The sequence below is a fragment of the Tricharina praecox genome (genome assembly GCF_024521635.1).
Source record: "Tricharina praecox strain CBS 144465 chromosome Unknown BZA05scaffold_20, whole genome shotgun sequence".
Classification (NCBI taxonomy): domain Eukaryota; kingdom Fungi; phylum Ascomycota; class Pezizomycetes; order Pezizales; family Pyronemataceae; genus Tricharina; species Tricharina praecox.
The window spans coordinates 452769-473861 of NW_026250422.1; the positions used below are offsets into that span (position 1 = coordinate 452769).

Genomic DNA, 21093 nt, shown 5'->3' on the forward strand with positions numbered 1-21093 from the left:
TACCCTTCAATTTGCCCGATACACCCCCGCGTTGAGAATCAGAAGACAAGAGGGAATGGCTGCTAACAGCACGCGCAAACAGATGTCCGTCCAAAGTAGCAATAAAGAAACAGATTTATCCAATCACCATCCCGTCCCATCACGTTCCCCCGCCCACCAGTGAAGTCCTTCCCCTACCAACCAGAACACTTGCATGCAAGATGCAGCATTGCTTCACCGAAGCCCTCCAAAACAAAACCGAATGCACGGATGTCAAATTACAGCCCCTCCGCAATCCATTGCCGGTGGCTGTGCCGAGAAGTGCTGAAATTGAATGGATCGCTTGGGGAAAGCTGCCGCCGCGCCCTCGGGCGTGTGCGAGGCTTATACCCAGTGCTTCCGATGCCGGAGTTATCTATCATAGGTACTCCCATTGCTCCAGCGGCCTAGATGGTGGGTCTGCTGGATGCGGTGGGGTGGGCATAACATGACATGTTAAGATGCGCGTGGTAGTTGTTGTAATTCAAAGTAGCGTCGCGTCGTGGGCGTGCCTTTTCGGCCTTCGGCTGTGGGGAGTGAGGACGTGGACCCGTGGCGGATGCTGAGTTATGTAGAACCAGTCGGCGAGTATGCCGTGATCACTTGAAAGGCTGCTCTGTGAGCTTTCTTCGGCGCGTTCATCTCTCATGTACTCGTATGTGAATTTTCAACGACGTGGGGTAATCCTAATTTTTCAAGCTATCGGGTTCCTAAACCGCACGGGACATTTCCATGCGTGTTTAGATAGCCCAGTCATCGTGTTCACGCCCCATCATTCGCTGGTTTCCACCAAATGACGTTTGGCGTTCGGTTGGGCGGAAAGAAGCGGCACCGCTTTCAGTTCCTGCCAGCCAGCCTCCCACATTCATACGCACATATGTACGGTAGCAGCAGCATGTTTTATAGTGCTCGTCTACGCTCCGAGCCATAAATTTACTCTACCGTAACATTCGCGGCAGACCCAACGGGCCAACCAACTTCCAAGTCAAAGGTGTTGGAACTTAGTGATCTTGTATGTACATAAGACTTCTGTATAGAATAAGAAAACCGCGAGCTCTGGGCTGCGATGGTGGAGGCTCGATTATTCCAGGCGACTCATGTACATAAGGGATGAGAGAGGAAGGGAGAGGAGCACTCATGCTGCCACTGCCAGTGCCCAAAGACGAATACTAGCATCCAGATTCAATCCCAAAAGCGAACCCTACGAACCTCCCTGCTAGGAAAGGATCTACGGTGAGCCATACATAGCTTTGTGGAAAGTACGAGCAGTAGGTTGCAGGTTGCGTACCGTGCCGTGCTTCTCATGTCCCAGTTCCGAGTGATGTATGATAGTGACAGTGTGAGGTATGATAGTGACAGTGTGAGGTGCCGATGCGCGCCGACCATCGACCTACCGGTAACTATCCGGGAGTCCGAGAGTCCGGGACATGCTGCCGAGGGCTGATGACGAGGGTGAATGTTATGTTGAGCGTTGCGGAGGGGGGGGGGGATGTTTGCCGTTGTCATTGCCGTCGTCGTCGGGATGGGAACTCCTTGGAAACTCCTGGGAGGAGACGGTACGGTACGAAACCCGGCCTGATCGGCAATCATACATGCCGTACTGGTACCTTGTACATAGAACGAGCAAGCTCCCCCCCCAGCCCCTCGTGTGACGAGCTGTGATGTTTGCAATGGCCGTGGCAGTGGCGAAGTGACTGTGCCACCGTGCCTGATGAATCGCCGCCGCTCCCACACCTCGCCCCCACTGTATACGTACATAGCGAGTGCAGGGTTCTCAACTCTGTCCTCCAGAGTCCAAAATAACATGGGCGTTTTCGGGCTACTCTAATAGGTACGGTACCGTACTGAGCTCGTGCTCAGCTGCTGAAGATTATCCAGAAGTGCCGTAAACTGAGACATCTGTAGACCATTAAGGATGGGAAACGTCACTGGGGCCATCGTACCGTACTCTAGAGTAGAGTCAAATTTGGGGATCTTGATATTCAGTCATCTTTCACTTCATTCCTCATCCTCCTCCTCCACAAAGGATGGACACACGCATGATACAAACACAGACTCCCTCAATCCGCAAGGGCGTTCCGCTGAAGAAAAGAAAAAAGAAAGAGAAGGAAACAGCAAATCATTATGGCGACGACGACGGGCCCAGATTAAACAGCTAACGCGCAAAGGCAAGACCGGGAAACACCATTGCAACGACGCACGACGACCAAACAGCCCTCGTGAAGGAATTCCGCAAGTAACTCCAGAGCGAACCAACCGACCGACCGACCAAACGCCCGCCTTCCCATACGTATCCCCCCTCCATCCCGCCTTAATCCCCCGTCGAGTCTCTATCCCGATCGCGCTCCCTCTTGACGACGGTTGGCCGTCTCGCCCTCGCACGTGCCGAAGCAGCAGCGGCAGCAGCACTCCTCGTAAACGGCCTCCGCAAGAACTCCACCGCGTACCCTGTGTCGTCGCCGTCGGCCTCTAGATTCGTGTCCACCTCGAGCTTCGAATCGACCTCGATGGTGCCGTCACCGTCATCGTCACCGTCATCGTAATGATCCTGAAATCCCGGGAGGAACCCTTCCTTCCCCGGCTTCACATTCTCCTTCGTAGTGGTGGAGGTGGTGGTGGACTGGCTGACCTTCGAATCAGCGTAGAACCCGATGAGCCCGTCGACCTCCAATTTCTCCAGCTCCTTGTCGAAATCAAACATTGCCCCCTCCTCATCCGCCTTGTCCTTCTCCACCTTCAGCCGTCCGAGTTCCAGTTGTGCGTACGCTGAGCACGGCTCGCACACGATGAAGGCGCAGGACTCGACGATGCAGCGCCAGGGCGCCTTAACGCGATCGGGTTCGCCGGGCGAGAGAGCACCGTACCATTGCTGGGCCGCTCGGGTTCGTGGTAGCGGTGGATTGTAGTTCGGGAAGGACGTGCGGCACCGCTGGCAGTTGAAGGATCGCATCTGCGGCGCGTGCACGAAGAAGTGCCCGCCCGTCGTCTTGCAGTCGAACATCGGTCGGTGGTTCCAGCTAGATTCCTAGCTCGCAAGCTTGGGGTGATTTTTTTCCTTTCCTTGGAGAAGGGGACGAGAATGGGGAATGTGAGGGAGGAGTGGAGGTGAGGAGGTGAGGAGGAGAGGAGTTGAAAGAAGAATTGCGGTGAAGTATGTGGCTGGGTTGGGTCACAGCCTGTTGGTTGCGAGATTGTTTGACCCAGCTTGCTGTTGCTTGTTTGACGTCCGATCAGGCTTCCTGGCTGTTTCCCGTTTGTCGACGGTGTTGTTTGTTATTATTGCAGCCTGTTGTCGGAACGGGGCCTGAGGACGGACGAGACGACAATGGAAGGACCCCGAAGCCACAAACGGGGGGATAAGAGGGTGAGAAAGCGAAGGTGGAACAGAAATGTGGAAGAACGGAAAAAGAAGGCCGAAGTTCGATGGATAGAATCCGGGCTCATGCCAGTCGGTGGCGCTTACCCCACCCCGGGGGGACACTGTGCTGCTTTCGAACAGAATAAGCGCCCAGCCTTCCGCTCCTCTCTCCTCCCTCTGCTCTTCCCTCACTCTCTCCCTCCCTCCCTCCCTCTCCCTCTCTCCGCCGGTGGTTCCTGTCGGAGGGTCTAGAGTGGGATGGCAGATCGCCGAACTTAACCTTTCATCGGCAGTTGAAGTTCCGCAGATCGGAGAGACGCCAGGCGGATGAATGGTGATTGCCATCACGGGATCAGCACTAATGGAGGCTTATTTCTGCAAGCTCGTCACTCTGCGTCCGGCTCGCAACGTAGAGATAGGGCCCTAACTCTGGCACGTATCTCGTCTTCGCACTCGCCGCACTCGTCGCAATCCGGACTGCGCCCGGCCTCCCGCCCGATCCGTCTCCGATTTGAAGCCATCAAAACTGACTGCTGCAGCCCGAGGAGGAGCCGTGCAGAGAGCGGTCCGAGTACAAATAAGCCCGAGGTCCCCGCCAAACTCTTCCGCCGCTAAACAGCCGATCAGCCACACTAAGGAGCCGGCACTTACTTACCCGATCACAGCCAGCACGATCTTCCCTCTGTGCGAACCTTCCAATCGCATTCCCATGCCGTCTTCTCTCTCTTTCTCTTTCTCTCTCTCTCGACTCGGGCGCCGAGCACGAATAAAAGAAGATGCGAAAAAGCATCCGGGGTTTGTCCCACAATGCAAGGATGGCCGGCCTCCGTTCTTCCGCCTCTGCTGCAACAACATGCACCGACCCGTCATTTCCAATGCGTACTCTACTTCCATTTCTCTTCCGAAGTGACTACAAGCGATTAGAAGCGACAAGAAGCGACAAGAAGCGACCAGATGTTTCGCTCCGGTCCTTCTCCTGTACGTAGATGAAGCAGCGCTGCCTGGAGATCATCGGATTTCGCCCGTACAGGGAAAAGCTGAGACCGAATCGAAGATCGTTTGGCGGGCCGTTGCGCCTCCCGCATGAGACCAGGGTGTGAGAGGCCCCGTATTTGAAACACACGTGCAGGGGGAGAAGGGCGTTCCATGCGATCGAGCCAGAAACGGCGAAATAGAATTTCTCGTACGCCGCTTTCACTCCGACAAAAAAACAAACAACACCCACCGGTCTCCCCCATGTGCAAGTGACCGACCAGTGACCACATCGCCGCAATTACCCGTCCCATCAATCTGTCCTCTCTTTTGCCTAGGCAATCGCGACGTCACGCTTTTGCTGTACTGTACGTACTGTGCAAACAGGTATCTTCCGGTACACTGGGCATCACCATTATGGCCGTGCTGATACCGTAATAAGAGGTGGCCTTACCTGGTAACTGGCATCCCGCATCGGGAATTATGGCTTGTGTCCTGGAAAAGAATTCTACTTCCGATTTGGGTAATGATCCGTGAGCCAAGCTTCAAAAAAGCAGAGCTGAGACATTACTACGGTAACATATCAACATGTATGGACTTCATGCCGCCCCGACTCAGGACTTCAACGCCGTTTCGCCTCAATGAACGGTCCACCCGCTCCAACCCAATCATACACGCGGTGCATCACCCGTGTCGTGACGTCCAGGAATACCGTGCTCGGGCACCACAAACCACCACCATCATCATCAACGTTATCACGCGCTCCAACACTTCCCCACCGCCCGCCGCCCACCGTCGCCGCAACCACCCTATGTGCATACCGCCAGTCCTCCGGCGTAACTAGAGTACCACCGTCCGCGTGGAGCGTGATACCTTCACACTAGAGTGGGTACATGGTTGTCCGGCGCTCCCCCGGCCCCCGAGGCTACATTTCTAGTCGACCATACCGTCGGGTCGGGTCAGCAGAACACGCCATTCCCTAGATTGGCAGCCGGCCGAGCGGGCTGCGGGCTGCGGGCGGCGCTGCTGTTTGCTGGCCTTTGCTCGCCTTGGCCTGGGGAGAACGGGAGAACGGGGTGTCTGTGTATATATGTATGTATGATGGGGGTGCGTCGGGAGTCTGATTTTGCCGCTGTCCAGCGCAGCAGGTACGTATGCGCATATATACAGGGGGAAGAAGTACACTCGACCTGTTCACCAAAACTGTATCTGCCACCAACTGCGGATAGTAGAGTACAAAGTCGCACTCCCACTCTCACTTTTACTCCAACTCCCACTCCCACCCCGAGTACATACCAGTAGCACAGCGAAGTAAGTACCAGAACTGGGAAGGGGGAGGGAGAGGGGGGCTCAACAGGCCCAGCCTCTCAGGCTCTCAGGCTCTCCCCTCCCCGCCATCCCATCCCATCGGGTTCAGATTCGGGTTCGGGTTCGGATAATCTCACTACACGAGACTCCGACAGTCGACAGTCGAGACTCCAAGACCAAGAGCCCGGATCTGGCCAGGATCTGGCCCGCCCGACCCGATGGAGGATGCGGTAGCGGCGCGCGCGGCGCATGCGGTGCACGCGGGGGGGGGAGGGGGGGGGGGGGGGGGGGGGAGGGCAGGAACTGCCAAAGATGGTTGTTCTTGCTGCTGCTGCTGCGGCAGTGGGCCTGGACGCACGCACGCAGTATATATTGCCTGTTTGCTGGCTTGGTCTGCGCAGGCGGATTGGCTGGCTGGCTAAATGTTAGGCACTTGACCTCTGGGCCGTGCAAGCAAATCGATACCTTATTTAGTGTACCTAAGCAGTTAAGCGCGCGTTTTTTCCGTTTGCTTTCGCTTTCTGACATTGGGCACACACTTCTTATGTACTTGGGGATGCTCCGGCGTTTTACCGCGCTGGGCTGGGCCGCGAGGAACGAAGTGCGCACAGGGTCTACAGGTGAAGAGAATCGGTGACACCTACCAGTATTCGAGCCCAGGTGACGGCTGGTGAGGGCTGGCGAGGGCTGGTGATGATTGTCTTCCGCCTCGGCTGTTTACTACGGCACTACGGTATGATCCCGAGTGCTCTGTGAAGGGACAATGTACCTACCGTACATCATTGAAACGATGCGCGGCGTGAGTATGCTCGATGAGACCGGTACCCAGTGCTGATAGAACCCACGGTCCCCACCGCCGCCGCCGCCGCCGATGGTCACGCGGGTGTGCACAAGCAATCACTCGTCCATCACTCCTACTCTACACTCTTCATTTCCGATATGTAGCTGGATGATATGTACACACATCTCGCTATGCCATGACCTAATCAACAAGTTCGACTGCAAAGATACTCAAACAAGCTCTTGACTTGGCTCAACGGCACCCCCAATCATATCTATCACACATACATCATACATCCTACTATCATACATCCTACATACTAAGTACATACCTCTTAAGTAGGTAGCCAACGCATCCATCTTCTACATTTCTATTTCCTTTCCGTCTTCCGCAAGTATGTAAAAAAAATTCAGTTCATGAGAGGTGATCGTCGTCTCCCATAATGGCGCCTTCATATACATTAGTTATCTTTGGTAGCGCTGGTAACGCCGGGCTCGTCTGTGCTGATGGTGACTTCGTCTGTGCTAATAGAGGCTTCGTCTTTGCTGACGGTGATTTCATCTGTGATAACGCTGGCCTCATCTTTGCTGCCGCTGGCCTCGTCTTTGCTGCCGGTGACTTCGTCTTTGCTACCGCTGGCCTCGTCTTTGCTGCCGGTGACTTCGTCTTTGCTACCGCTGGCCTCGTCTTTGCCAACTTTGGCCCCGTCATTACCCACGCCGGCCTCGGCCGCCGCCGCCCTCGCCGCCACCCTCTTCTCCCACCTGGACCTCTTCTTCTCCGCGGCCATACCGATAGTCTTTACAAAGCCCGTCTCATCTCTCGGCTTGCCCACATCCTCGCCAAACCTTGCTCTCAACTCGTCGCCAAACCTCGCGCCATTCCCTAGCGCGAGGAACTTCCGCGGGTACTGCGAGTCGTAGCGGAAGACGCCCTGGTATAGCAGCAGTAGCCGCCACGCATGCACGCCCTTTTCGTCTGTGGACAGTAGGTCCCCCGGTGTGATAAGGCTCGGGAAATGAGACTCGCTGTAGCGCACGCGCTTCTTGATCTGCCACAGGATGAGCGCGGCCTTTAGCTCCTCGAACACCGCGGGTTCGATGCTGCACACGTGCTGGATCAGCGGAGAGAGGTACGGCGAGCTGGTGTCGGGCGCGGTGGGCTCCGTGTCTTCTGTCGCTTTTTGCGCGACTGCCTGCGATGGGGGTCAGCTATTCAGCGCGAGGGGGGGAAGGTTGGGGATGGGAATGTTCGCCTTACGGTTAGGTATTTAGTAATCGTGAGGGTGTTGTAAGTTTTCAGGACTTTCTTTTCCATGGTGAAGTGGTAGTTATTCGCGCGGAACTTCAATTGGCTGAACAAGCGCTGGGCCGAGTCGTTTTCCTTATTGATGACGCACAGGGCGTGGTTTACATCGCCGCCGGTCAAGCCGCACAGCCCGAAGAATCGGTGGTTGAACGACAGGTTCGTGATGCCGACATCGTCGAATGTGCTGAATGCTTCGTGGCTCAGAAGGAGCGGCGCGAGCCCCGTCATGTACACTTGCGATATGCCATCGCCGTTGGGTTGCATGCCCGCCGCGATCGCCTGGAAGAGCGAGGTGTAAGCGCTGGCGAGGTTGGGTTTGGCTGCGGCCCAGGTCTCTTTGCTCTCGGTGAGGAGGATGTCGCGCGCAGGGGCGTCGAAGTCGTCGATCATAACGAAGATCTACGTCATGTCAATATACGACGTGGGGTCGCGGAGGTGGAAATGTACATACACCGCGGACATTGTAAAGCGGGCTCTCCTCGTTCTTACCGGCCTTGACCGCCTCGAGTTCTCGGCAGACCTGCCGAACGACTTCCTTCAGATTATCCGCGATCTTCCCATGATTCTCGAAATCGCACCCTTCGACCTCGAGCTTCATTCCCCAGCGCCGATAGCGCTCCACGAACGCCTTGATCTCGCCATTAACGTACTCGCCAAACCTCTCCGCCGTAGCCTCGACGCCCCTGCCCGCACGCTCAAAGTCCAACTCCAGCACTAGATACCGTCCATTCTCGACCTCCCCCTTCTTCACCGCGGCAGCAACATCCAGCCCCCCAAAGACCTCATCGAACTGCGGCTTATGCTCCACCGCGTGAAACGCAGCCATCATGCTTTTCGTCAGCGACTTCCCAAAATTGTCCGGCCGACACAACAGCTTAACACGAGCGCCCTTTTCCGGCTCCTCAGCGCCCTTTTCCGGCTCCTTTCCCGACTCCTTTCCCGGCTCCTTTTCCGCCGCCGGGGAGGGAGTGAGCAGCGGTATATATCTTGTCTTATCAAAGAACGTCAGCGACTCCGCGCGCAGCGCGCGGAAGTCATGCGCGCCCGCCAACGGGAAGCGGAGGTCGCCGCCGGCTTGCCCCTCCGGTATGGATAGGCAGGATATGCGGTGGTCACTCGCTGCGAGTAAGCCCGCGGTGCGTGGTTTGGCGGGCGCGGGCGATACGGGCGATACGGGCGATCCGGAGGTAGAAGCGCTACCCGTCGAGTGCCGGAGGAAGATGGCGCTGGTGAGGGTGAGGGTGAACTCGCTGGTGGGGCGAAGGTGGTTGGCTCGGTGCAGATGACGTAGCAGTAACCGGCGGCCATGTCCAGTGAGTGCGGCGGCCATGCTGATGTGGTGGTTGTGGATGTGGTGGTTGTGGATGTGGTGGTTGTGGATGTGGTGGTTGTGGATGTGGTGGTGGTGGTGGTGGTGTTGCGATGGAGATATGATATGGATCGGGTTAGTTACTTCCTGATGACGAGGTGGATCAATTCAAATTTCAGTTCACGCTGGCAACAGGAGGTTTTTTTTGACTTTTTTTTTTTTGGTTTTTCCCGTGCTTCGGTTTGCGAAGCGAAACGGCGGGGGCACCCAAGCGGACTCTGGCGGACGCTTAGGGCCCGGGTCGCTCGCTTAACCGCCACGTGGTGGGGAAAAACCGAATTCACCTTCCTTCCTTCAACCTCGAGCAGAGACATGGACGTGGATACGGTAGAGTAGAGTACACATGGAGGGAGAGAGGCCTAGGAAGAAGGGAAGTCTAGACGATGGATCATACACCGTGGTCCAGAACACTGGGGGCGGGTCGACAACGATGGTCCAGATTTGCAGGGAATAGGTTGTAAGTACCTGCTTATCTAGAGTACTTTACTCTCCGCGTTGTCTGTCGGCGCGGTAGATAGTTTAGCCAGCCCGCTGGCTGCTCGGGACTTGTCTGCTACATAACTAACGACTCTAGACGCCCTTCCGGTGACATCAATGGTCTCAGCAGTCAGGGCCAGTGGTGGTGGGGGTGGTGGTGGTGGTGGTGGTGGTGGGGGTGGTGGTGGTGGTGGTGGTGGTGGTGGGGGTGGGGGGTAACTACCGGACGAGACCGTCTGAACTTTGGGGGCCGAGTTCCAACATCAATGCATCCCTCCGTCGGTCGTTGGTCGTCGGTCAACACTTTTCTCTCGCTTCAGTGGCGACCCAACTGTCTGTGATACAGAAACGGGCCGAAGACCGCAGGCGCATCGCTTTCCTTTCGTCGACCGGATGGGATATGCTCTGGAAGCAAGCGTGCATATTAGGGAGCGCGGTGAACGATGCGCAACGGAAGGAACGAAGGAAGGAACGAGGGAAGGAAGGAGTGGATGTGGAAGCTGCCCAGCAAGTTGCAACGTCTCTCACTCACAGATTTTTCCCTGCGCGCATGGTCATGAACGCACTCTAGATACTCGTGCAGCGAAAAGAAAGAGAAAAAACCCTCCCATGCCGAAAAGCCGATCCCACAGCACGTACATGACACGCGCAAGTAGCTCTCTCTCTCTCTCTCTCTCTCGGCAGCTGTTTGGCCCGATGGGATGTGCGTGATGTGCGTGGGTGGTACGTTGCAGCAACGAGAAGTTCGTGTTCCTATCATATCGCAGCGCGCAACCGACTGACGTGTCTAGGAAGGATTCGCCTCCTTCGGTCGGGCCACTCACACCTAGCACACGCGCACGCTCTCGCTGCGAGTGCCACGATATGTTGCAGAGAGCAGAACTGGATTAGTTAGCCGCCTGCAGAACGCAACATAGAAAGAGGGAAGCTGCGGCACGTTGCTCTACACACTCTACTCGCTCGTGACGGAACTGGTGATGGTGATGGCACTGATGGCAGCATCGATCGTGTTTGGGCCGTGCATGCATACTCTACATACACAATCCCGTCTTCTCATAGGTCATCGTCCCGTGGCCGTCGCCGGCTGCTGCGATTGAAGCGATGCAATCGGCCCGCCTGCCAGCGCGACCAGTGAGGTGCGGGCGGATAACCACTTACTCATGTATTGTACTCCGTTCGCATACCGTAGAGCACCCTGGCGCTACGGGTGCGACGTGGGTACTCTCGGACTACCTACGTCGGTGGCTGTGCTGCCAATTCATACTCTAGTCGCCTTCGCTGCTACGCACGCGCGGAGTGCGGACCAAACATCGTTGCGATACGATGCGTTCTAAATAACGCCTACACAATTCGTTTCGTCTCGGACAACCTCGCAAGACAGGCCGGGGTGGAGAGGAAACGTGTACGCACTGGTCGAAATGGATATTCACAGACCCTCACTCGTGCGGTGATTCTGCCGGCTGACCGTCCGTCTGTGGCTCGCCACTGTGGCCTGTTCGTTCGTTTGTCCTGGCCATTTGTCCTGGTCAAGACTCGAAGGGATTAATGGGATCAAAGGGATCAGCCTGGGCGGTAATCTGCAATCTGCAATCTGTAATCTGTAATCTGCAATCTGCAATTGCCACCTGTGCGGGGGGGATGCGCGGGTCTTGGGGCTTCGAGATCTACGAGCACTCTGCCCACTCGGCCGCCAGAGGCATCAGGACTTATCCGCTAACTACAGTAGATATGTATATATCTGGAACCCCGTCGGGTGCGCTACTATAGAGTATCTGGCGTCCATGTAGGTACTGTACTGTACTGTACCTATGTGTCTTTGAGACGGTCGATGCGGCGGTAGTTAGTTAGTTAGGGCCCCGAGTATGGTACGTACCTACATGCATCGGCGGCCCGTCTGTACAGTAGGTGTGTACATGTGCAGACATCTAGAACGCAGTTACGCAGGGCGAGCAAGACAAGACAAGATGAACGAAGCATCGAGTACAAGGTAGGTATGTGATGTGATGTGATGTGCCGGCAAGTCAAGTCATCCATCAATGTCACTGTATCAGTCAGTAAGCCCTTGAGCAGGTATGTAACTAATCCCGCCCGTTCCTCCCCCCACCACCCCACCACCCCCCCCCCCCCCCCCCCCACTCTCATGCTCACGAAGACTCCCACCAAAAAAGCAGAGGAAGAGGAAGAGGAAGGAAGGCAGGATCAACTTCCAAGGGGGCAACGATTGGGCCTGAAGCATTCCCGTGGATTGCGGATACCAAATCGGAAAATATTCTAGCTGGGTATTCCGAAGGGCTGGATCGGGATGGATGAATGGGTTCCAACGATTCCTTCCTCATCCTCTCATCCAGCCTCTCATCCTCATCCATCCATTCCATCGGGGAATATGACACATGTACTGTACCTACCCTACCGATGGCCCAGTCCCGATGATGGTGGTGATGACCCAGGCCCGATGATGATGCTGGCGATGATGGTGATGATGGCGGTGCAGTTATTCCTTCACTTGAAAAGCAGGGTCCTGACAGAGAGAGCACTATACGCGCTCCCTTCTACTGGACCGACGTTCAGACGACCTGATGAGCTCCGATTCTGGATGGCGATACATAGTACATATCACACCATTCCACCACGGTCTACGGGGTTTACGTATGTGTGTATGTAATGGAGGTAAACACGTCCGTCCAGCGCGATTGGCACCAGCCCAGGCCCGTCGATTTCTTGGACTGGACAGCGGCGGTAAGGTATTCGGGTCACATGTCCTCACGGGATTGGATGTGCCCGGCCGGGGGGGCGTGAAGCGTGGGTGGGAGGACCATCTCGTGCCGGAAGCTTCCCGGACGGCCGCAAACGTACCGTGATGACGATCGGCCCTTTGCTTTCGTGGCTCCGATGTGGAAGGCATGGGTGTCAAATCACCCGCCAGGTCAGTGGACCGTGGATCACCATGGATCCGAGGTGGATTCGAGGTGGCCGATAATACCCGGCTGCTGAGGTGGCCGCGCGGTCTCGCGCGGTCTTGGTCTGGCACCGTCAGTGGAGGCGGAGGAAACATTCGGTGCCGTACCGTGCCAATCGCGGCGACGGAGGCGGAGGCGGAGGCAATATGGTACGGTACATACGGCAGGACTATCGGTGGGCCTGGTAGGTACGTGGATGTACATCGATACTAGGTATGATGTACCTATGATACCAAGTAAGTACATTCTATAGTAGTTGATGACTACCTATCACAGATAGATCATCAACCGCACTCGTTTGTACTCTACTATACCTATCCCTCAGCCAGTCAACCAGTCAACCAGTCAACCAGCCAGTCAACCAGCCATTCAGCATCACGTTTCCCAGCCAGTATTACCAGTATTACCAGTATTACCGCCGTTTCCCGTCCACAGAGCCACCGAGCATTGGCCCTTCCTAGTTCCAAGTTCCAAGTTCCTATCCGTACCTCCTATCACGTATCGCGACCAAAAAAATCACGCACCTCCAGAGAGCTCTTCGAGTCTCGACCCGTAAGATAGATACCGTAGATACACATTACCTACATAGAAAAAATCTCTTCCGACGTTCCGACGTTCCGGCCGCATGTGCGACTGCGACTTTACGAGCACCCAATGTAGATCTGACTGCTTATCAGACGGTAGTGTTTTTCTTCTCTTATTCTACTCGAGCGACTGTGATGGTGATAGACGTTGCGAGTGCAGTTGGCCTGTGGCCTGTCCGTGCGCGGGTCCGTAGGTCGGTCGGTCGGCTGTCCATGCTCGCGAAGGACCGTTGAGGCGGTGATGGACTCTGGAGCAGTAGGGCGGGCCTGGCCTGGCTTGGCTTGGCTTGGCTTAGCACAGGCGGGCTTGGGCTGTTTGCTGGGAGTCGGGATCAACCGCCCCGAACGAAGATCCTGAGCATGTAGATCCTCCACTTCCCACTTCCCTCCGCGCGCGCCCCGCGAAACGGCCGTTGTCGTGCGAGCGCTTGCCATCGATCATGGGTAACTATCGCTGAGCCAAGCGACGACTCGACGAGAAACACGCTCGCAAAATAGCGACCGTATGTATCATAAGAGCGCCCAGCTTACCCTCCCCCCTCCCGTAGATAGCCGCAGTTCGGATTGGCCAGCACACTGGCACCAGCCAAACGATCGATATAGATCCGCGGGGGGCACTGCCAGACTGCCAGTCTGCCAGTGACGTTGCCCAATGCCCATGCTGTTTCGGAACTTTCGTTTCGGAACTTTCGTTTCGGCGGATTGGCGAATCCTGTGGCTCAATCCACCACGCTACCGGTACTCGCTGGTCCTCGGAGACTCGGAGCGTCCACCCTGCTTCTTGCTGTGGCTCCCTCAGTGGGATTAGGTACGGTGCTCTAGGTAGGCCACGCCCGCACCGTGCACATGTGTCGTGATGCACCCCACCGTGACATCGTTGCATTCTCTGCAAAGGGCGCAGGGGGGGTCTGTCTCTCTCTCTCTCCTCCTCCGTCTCTTCTCGTCGTCCCACGCAGGCCGGCCAGGGCTCTGCAAAGCCACCCCCTCCACGTCCAGGCCGACCAGTCAGCCAGGGACAACGCATCGGCTGCTGCTGGGCGGCTGCTGGGGGTATAGTACTAGCATAACTAGCACTTAGCGACAACGGATGTGCACTGCCTGCTGCTGCCTTTTTTCGCTATCCTCTGTACGTCGTTGCAGTGTCGCACTCTACCCGCATGGCATGTACTCGAGTAGTTACCGTGCTGCTGATGATGCGGACGATGATGATGCTGCTGCTGCTCGTGCTGATGCTGCTGCGATGCTGTTGGCTGCGAGACAGCTCCGTCTGACTGGCTGACTGGTCGGGCCCATGGTGGCCGTTGAGGGGGCCATGGGTGAAGTGGTCGACGAGTGGTGTGAAGTGGTTTTTTTCCTTCCTTTTTTTCTTCTTCTTTCCCTCTTTGCTTTTCTCCGCTTCCGAATACCTGTCACCACGTCTCGCATCTACAAGGTACTCCACGGAAAAGAGGCGCACAAGGTACTCTACACGTCCGTCTCGTCTCGTCCATCCAACACTCCAACACTGGAACACCGCAACTGCGACAATCCAACACCCCACCGCCGAGACGAGAACGGGAACGAGGCCGACAAAGCCACGGATATAATACTGTGCACTGTCCGCATGTTGGATGCCTCTTTCCCCCTCTGTTTCCCCCGATCAATCCTCATACACATCATCCGCCCAACTCCGCACTAAAACAGCTCCCCCCCCCGCTCCCAAACCCATCGCATCGACCTGAAACCAAACGCTACTTACACCGTCGGTACCGTCTATATTCATACACGCCCCATCACCACCCTCCATCCGCATATAAGGCTCCATAACCACGGGATCTGAAAGTCCGCAGTAATCCCGCTTCCCCCCCGCCTGCGTCTGTTTATAATACATCGTCTTGTATATTGCACACACACACATTGGGCTCCCTCCTTGATTCTGCACATCGCTCCCCACCACTCCCAAGCCTTGCGAACTGCGTGTGCGTTAGACCACAAGCGTGCAACTGCATCCGAGAAAAAACCTAAATCCACACCCACCCACGTCCACGTCGCCCACCAGCCCCGGCTCGGTCAGCAGGAGCTATATCATCTACACTTCCCCCATTTTCGACAGGAGATCTTCTTCTCCTACCCACCGACATCCTGGATCCCACTACCACCACCACCGCCTACGCTTCCCCCACCACATTCAACTCCACCCACTCCGAACAACACACATTTCCTCCTGTCTGTTGCACAATGGAAGGTCTCTGCCGCTCTTACAGTTCCCCGGCCGCATCTATCCGACGGACACTACGACGGGAAACAAGAAGTATATCCGAATGGCGCGAGAAGGGCAAATACCAGCCGTTCGACCTCTCCAAGGCGGCCGAATACCAGGCGCAGAATTTCCCCGACCGGGCTGCGACATGGGACGGCACATCGAGAAAGCAGGTATGGTCGTCGCCTACCGTTTCGATTGAGATCGAGTTCAACCACTACGAAGACGACGACGACGATGAGTCGCTAAGCGACGAGGACGAGTACTACGATGCCTACACACATGATAGCTACAGCTACAGCACCCCACAGCCTGTCCAGGAGACGGTTGCGAGGGATTACTTTTCGGCGCTGCCGAGGACGGCAATCGTTGAGGAGGATGAGGAGGAGGAGGAAACGATCAACCGAGCCGAAGATCTCTTTGCCGAAGAGCCCCTAGCCGCCGACGTCTCGGAAGCCGAGCTGGAGTCGTCGCGACGACGGTCAATCGAGATTGAGCGACAGCCGTTGTTCCTGGAGACGAAAGAGGACGAGGTGGCCGTGGAGGACATCATCCAGCACCTTGGCGACCCATCGCTGGATCCTCAATCGCCCGCCCCGCTTCAGGAGAAGCCGACGATCACCATCGTCGAGCTGGAGGAGGAACTCGACACGGCTGAGCCACCGTCGCCCGAAGAGATCATCGAGCACTCGCCGCCGCCGTCGCGAGGATCCAACGATGCGCCCAAGCCGGACTTCCCGACAATGAACGCCCGCGATCGGTTCCTCAAGGCGAAGAAGGTGTTGTTCACCGTCGATGTCCTGAAGAAGTGCATTCCTCCGGCGCCGCCCCCAGATGAGTTGATCGAGGAGCCAAGGTCAAGGAAGGCCAAGGCCATCGCAGCTCCCAAGGCCGTCGCAGCTCCCAAGGCCGTCACTCCCCCGCCGAAAGCCATCACTCCTCCTCCCAAGGAGATTGCCAAGAAAGTTACGCCCACCGCCAAGATCGCCCTGGAGGCGTTCAAGCCGGCTAAGCCGTCGTTCGCGAAGTTGATCGTTGCGGCGGCTGCAAAGCAAGCTGCTGAGGCTCCCGTTGTCGAGAAGGAGCCAGTGCCCGTGGTGGAAGTGGCTCCAGCCGCCCCCATCATCAAGGTGACACCGGTCGAGGAAACCGTTCAGATCGAGCTTACCGCCCCCACCGAGGGCGGAGTTTCCCTGACTCCCACACCTCCACCAACGACAGTATCCCAGCACCTGTACCCTCCCCGCTCCGACGAAGGTTACCTTTCCGGTGAGAGCGACAGCGAAAGCGATGATGGCAATGGCGGCTTTGGAGTCTCCCTCGACGAGCAGATTGCCATGCACGACACTTCTAGCGACGAGGACGAGGCGCCTCTCCCAGAAGACCTCATGACCAGCACCACCTCTGCCCGGTCCAACGAACGCTACCAACACCACTGCCTGGTTCACGGCCACTTCTTCCCCAAGGCTGGTCCTCTCCGCTCACCAGGCTTCCCCTACGAGCCTTTCTTCCCTCTCATCGAGTGTGATCGCTGCCAGCGCCAGAGCCTTACCGAGGCGTGGCAGTGCTCGCTTCTCAACCAGTGCGGCATCATCGTGTGCACACCCTGCCACGATGAGCTCGTCCACGGCATTGTCCCGAAGAAGGAAGAGAAGAAGGAGAAGATCCAAGTGGTGATGGCCGACGCCCTGGATGCGCGCATCAGCGATGTCAAGCAGGGAATGGAACTGGGCATGCAGCGCGGCATGAAGATCGGTTTCGAAGTGGGACTTGCCGGCAAGGCCAAGGAAATCATCGAGCGCCAGGCTCGTCGCGGGTCCGAGACCCCTGACAGCAACTCCGTCGGCTTCAAGTCCTCGCGCTCATGGGAGACCGCTCCCAAGGGTGCCAGGCGGAAGATGAGCATGGAGTTTTAATGACTTTACTACAAATTTTTCTCTTATGTTGACGACTTTTAACGATTACGATTATTTTACGACCCACTTTAACGACACGAACATTTCTTTTCCTTTTTCACGATAACGAATTATTAGAGACGGAACGGAACGATGACGCACTTGCATTTGCATCTTGTATAGAAGTTTTCTTCATGCTTTTTTTTCTTACCATCATTCATTTGATCCTTTTTTTATGTCTTTTTTTTTTACGTCTCTTCCATTTTCAGCGAGCGTGGATTTCTATTGGGAAAGGGAGCTTTTGTATTTGTGTTTCTATGATATTAACGGGGAAGGAGCGCTTTTTTGTATATTGATCGATCGGGGTGTCTTGTTTTTTCTTTTCATTTCTTCATGGAGTTTTTTTTTTTCTTTCTCTTTTGGTTTTTTTACCATTAATTTCTGGGCCGTAAATGTTTTTTTTGGCGGGGGGAGGGAGGGGGGGGGGGGGGGGGGGTGAGAGGTGTTGAATAGCAGAATGGATTTGAGAGTGGCAGACAGACAAACCTCAGAGCTCAGAGCGATTCGCGGAGAAAGTGATGTGAAGTCAACTGAAGTGAACGGCGATAACTAACTGGACACTACTCTACTCCAGCTACGGCTAGGAATCGGAAGAAGAAAATAGAAAGAAGAAAGGTGCAGAAGGCATCATGCAGAGCATCTTGGATCTACGAGAACTACCGGACCGGACGGCGGCGGGATACTCACCCACTCACGAGCCTGGTGAGGTGAGGTGGCGAGCCAACTATCTACCAACCTGTGTGAGCGAAACCGGCGGTCTCCTCACCTCACCTCACCGCACCTTGCGCACAAGAAGGAAGGGAAAAAGCCAGTTGAGCGACGAGCCTGTTGAGCGACGAGCCTGTTGAGCGACGAGCCTGTTGAGCGACGAGCCCGTTGAGTAACTTTTGAGCGACAAGAGCGACAATGAGGCGTGCGCGGCGCCGGCGACGGGGGTTTTTTCCCTTTTTTCCTTTCTTCTTTATTTCTTTCTTTGTTTTGCATGTGCGGAGGGAGGCAAGGTGGGGGAGGAGGGGAGGCAGAGCGGGTGCAGGTGATAAGTGAACAATTGGGCGGGACAATTGGGCGGGACAATTGGGCGCGGCGGGGCGATTCCGATGCCGATTACCTTTGGGGAGTGCAGGAGCTGGGAGTGCAGGAGTGTGTGCTGCTATAGCGACGCATAGTGTGGTGGTGGCTATCGTAGTATGGATCAGAGCGGAGCTGTGGACGACGCATAGAAGCCTGAAGGGGCGCTGGGCGCTGCGTGCGCAGAGGAACAGAAGATCAGGCATGAGGTATGAGGTATGGTATGTAGAGTACTTGGTACGGTATGTGCGGTAAGTAGCATCATCATCATCGTCGTTCATTCATCGTAGCCTCATAGGCTGCCCACTTCCTCCCACTTCCTCCTCACTTACCCCCGCTCTCTCTGTTCTTGTGCCTCTGTCGCTGTGCCTCTCCGTCTCCGCAACCCATCTATACATCCACCTACCAACCTATCGATCCCAGGTATCCGCCCATCACCCATCGACACCGCGATCTCCGTCCGGGGGCGGAGTCGCTCACTGTTCACGCGCTCATACCTACCTGCCTACATACCTGCCTACCTACCTACGTGCGTGCGTGCGTGCGGGGGGACGAATCATAGCGTGCGGGGTTACAGGCTATGGATGTACCGGTACTATACATGCTATACATATGATAGGTACATAGGAGTACTACTCGCGCACCCGATAGTGCTGGTTCATCAACTACCTACCTACCTGCCTGCTTGCTTCCTGGAGTCGGGATTGGCGAGGTTCCGGAAGGTTCTTGAAGTTCTGTGGAGGTCTGTGGAGTTTCTTGAGGGGAGAGGTGTTCGAGAGCCCGTTCGATTGGGCCGCTGCGCTGCGCCGCACCGCACCGTCCCGTGTCCGTTTCGTGGAAGGGACTGGAGTGGAGCGGAGCACATAGAGCGATGAGCTCCAGAATCCAGATCGCCCGACCGCCAGTGGCGGCGGCGGGAGCGGCGGCGGCGGCGGCGAGGAGGGAGGAGGCTAACTACTGGGTATAGTAGTAGTAGACATGTATGTAGGAGACATGTATGAGACATGTAGTGTCACTCGAGCGCTGCGATGATTGATGTGCGCTGAGAGGATTGATCATTGGTATGCGGTACGCTGAGAGGTCGCGCCAGAGGGCAGAGAGCGGAGGATCGTGCACGACTGGACCGTCGCACCGATACCTTCATAACTGGTACCTGGTAGCGGGTCGGTCGGACTCGGCTCGCTCTCAACCGAAGGACCCAATAAAATCCAGCATTGGAAGGAACGTAAATGATTTGCCAAATTGCTATGATCGGGCGACGGGCGTGGGCGATTTTGGCACGGACAAAAATAGATACATAAAATAATACTGTCAGTGGTCACTGTGCCACTTAAATGTTATTGAAACAGTGCTCATCCCACACGGGGCCTAGTTACTCTATTCCCCACCCCGAAACACCAGAATTCACGAGTGAGCTTCGATGAGCGGCTATTACTTCCAAGCCACCAGTAATAGAGTAGACACCGCGATGTTCCGCCCTCATATTGGCCGGACCGAACCGTATCACGCCAGGGAACCCAGGTAGAGAGTTCTTGCGCCGTCGTTCGGAAAACCTGAACGGCCGTCATCGGTACAGCGGTGGGTATCTTGATTCTGCACGCACACACGGAGTTGCAAAATAGTAGAAGGAGTAACTACGGGAGGTTGATTTCGAACCAGCTGCGAGCATTTAGCCCGAGGACTCATCACTTCCGGCATCAAGTAAGCTACATACCTACCTACGAGCTGAAGTCCTCACCAGCTCCCCCTCTCCATCCACCTCTCCATCCACCTCTCCCTTTCCCACCCCCTCACCAGCTCCCGCTCCCGCTCCCTCTTCCTCTTCCTCTCCCGCTCCATTTCATCAACCTCCTTCTGCAGCCTAACCACCTCCTGCCTTCTAACCAAGCCCATCAAACAGCCATGACAGACCGCACCAACCGAACCCGCACCAACCGACCTCGGAAAGTAAAACCGCATAACATACCTCTCGCCGCAGAACTCACATGGCGGGTAGCCGTCGCCTCGCACATCTGCCGCCTCGCCCGCCGTGCCCGCCTCACTCGCCATGCTTCCGAACACTACACCCCTGGGCCTGGAAGCAGCGGGCACCGGCAGCGGCGGGGGAGCACTGTACTCCAGCATATCCCGTAACTCCCTCAACTCGACCATATGCGCAGTAACCGTGGCAACGGTGGCGCGCAGCCTGGCTTCACTACCACCACCACCACCACCACCACCACCATCTTCACCCTCCCACTCTGCCTCCTCCTCTTCCGGCCATTCTCTCTCCCCCCTCCACCTCTTCCAATCTCCCTCCCTCCTCCTGCCATCCCCCCTCCCCCTCCTGCTACCATCCTCCCTCTTCCTGCCAGTCTGCCTCCTCACCCTCCCCCTCCTGCCAGTCTGCCGCCCCCTCCCCCTCCTGCCAGTCTGCCTCCTGCTGCCAGTCTGCCTCCCCCTCCTCCTCCTGCCTCCCCCCCCCCTCCTCCTCCTCCCCCTCCTCCGCCTCCTCCACCTCCTCTTCGTCACTACGCTCCTCCTGCAGCGCGAGCTCAGCTCTCCTCTGCTGCAGAACGGCTTCGACCTTCCGGTCGAACCGTGCGCAGAGGGACGAGATGGGGTGGAGTAGTGAGTTCAGGCGGCTGAGGAGGGAGCGGTGGGAGTGGTGGGTGCGGTGAGAAGAGCTGGTGGTGGCGGAGGGGGCTTCGCTGCGTGTG

General features: G+C 56.4%; 3 protein-coding genes across 3 annotated transcripts; 1 reads left to right on the forward strand and 2 right to left on the reverse strand.

The window, feature by feature from the left end:
* Positions 1-2112: 2112 nt before the first annotated feature.
* Positions 2113-3103, reverse strand: BZA05DRAFT_120231 (uncharacterized protein). The gene has a single exon (XM_051478673.1). It carries the CDS (start codon positions 3017-3019, stop codon positions 2330-2332), a length of 690 nt encoding a protein of 229 aa, XP_051337565.1. The 5' UTR covers positions 3020-3103; the 3' UTR covers positions 2113-2329.
* Positions 3104-6573: 3470 nt separating this feature from the next.
* Positions 6574-9102, reverse strand: BZA05DRAFT_475582 (uncharacterized protein). Its single transcript, XM_051488202.1, has 3 exons — positions 8197-9102; positions 7698-8144; positions 6574-7632 (listed from the first exon to the last, which is right to left on the reverse strand). The coding sequence occupies exons 1-3, from the start codon at positions 9073-9075 to the stop codon at positions 6898-6900; spliced, it is 2061 nt and encodes a 686-aa protein (XP_051337566.1). The 5' UTR covers positions 9076-9102; the 3' UTR covers positions 6574-6897.
* Positions 9103-15144: 6042 nt separating this feature from the next.
* Positions 15145-17394, forward strand: BZA05DRAFT_120323 (uncharacterized protein). Its single transcript, XM_051478674.1, has one exon. It carries the CDS (start codon positions 15350-15352, stop codon positions 17285-17287), a length of 1938 nt encoding a protein of 645 aa, XP_051337567.1. The 5' UTR covers positions 15145-15349; the 3' UTR covers positions 17288-17394.
* The last annotated feature ends 3699 nt before the right edge of the window (positions 17395-21093 follow it).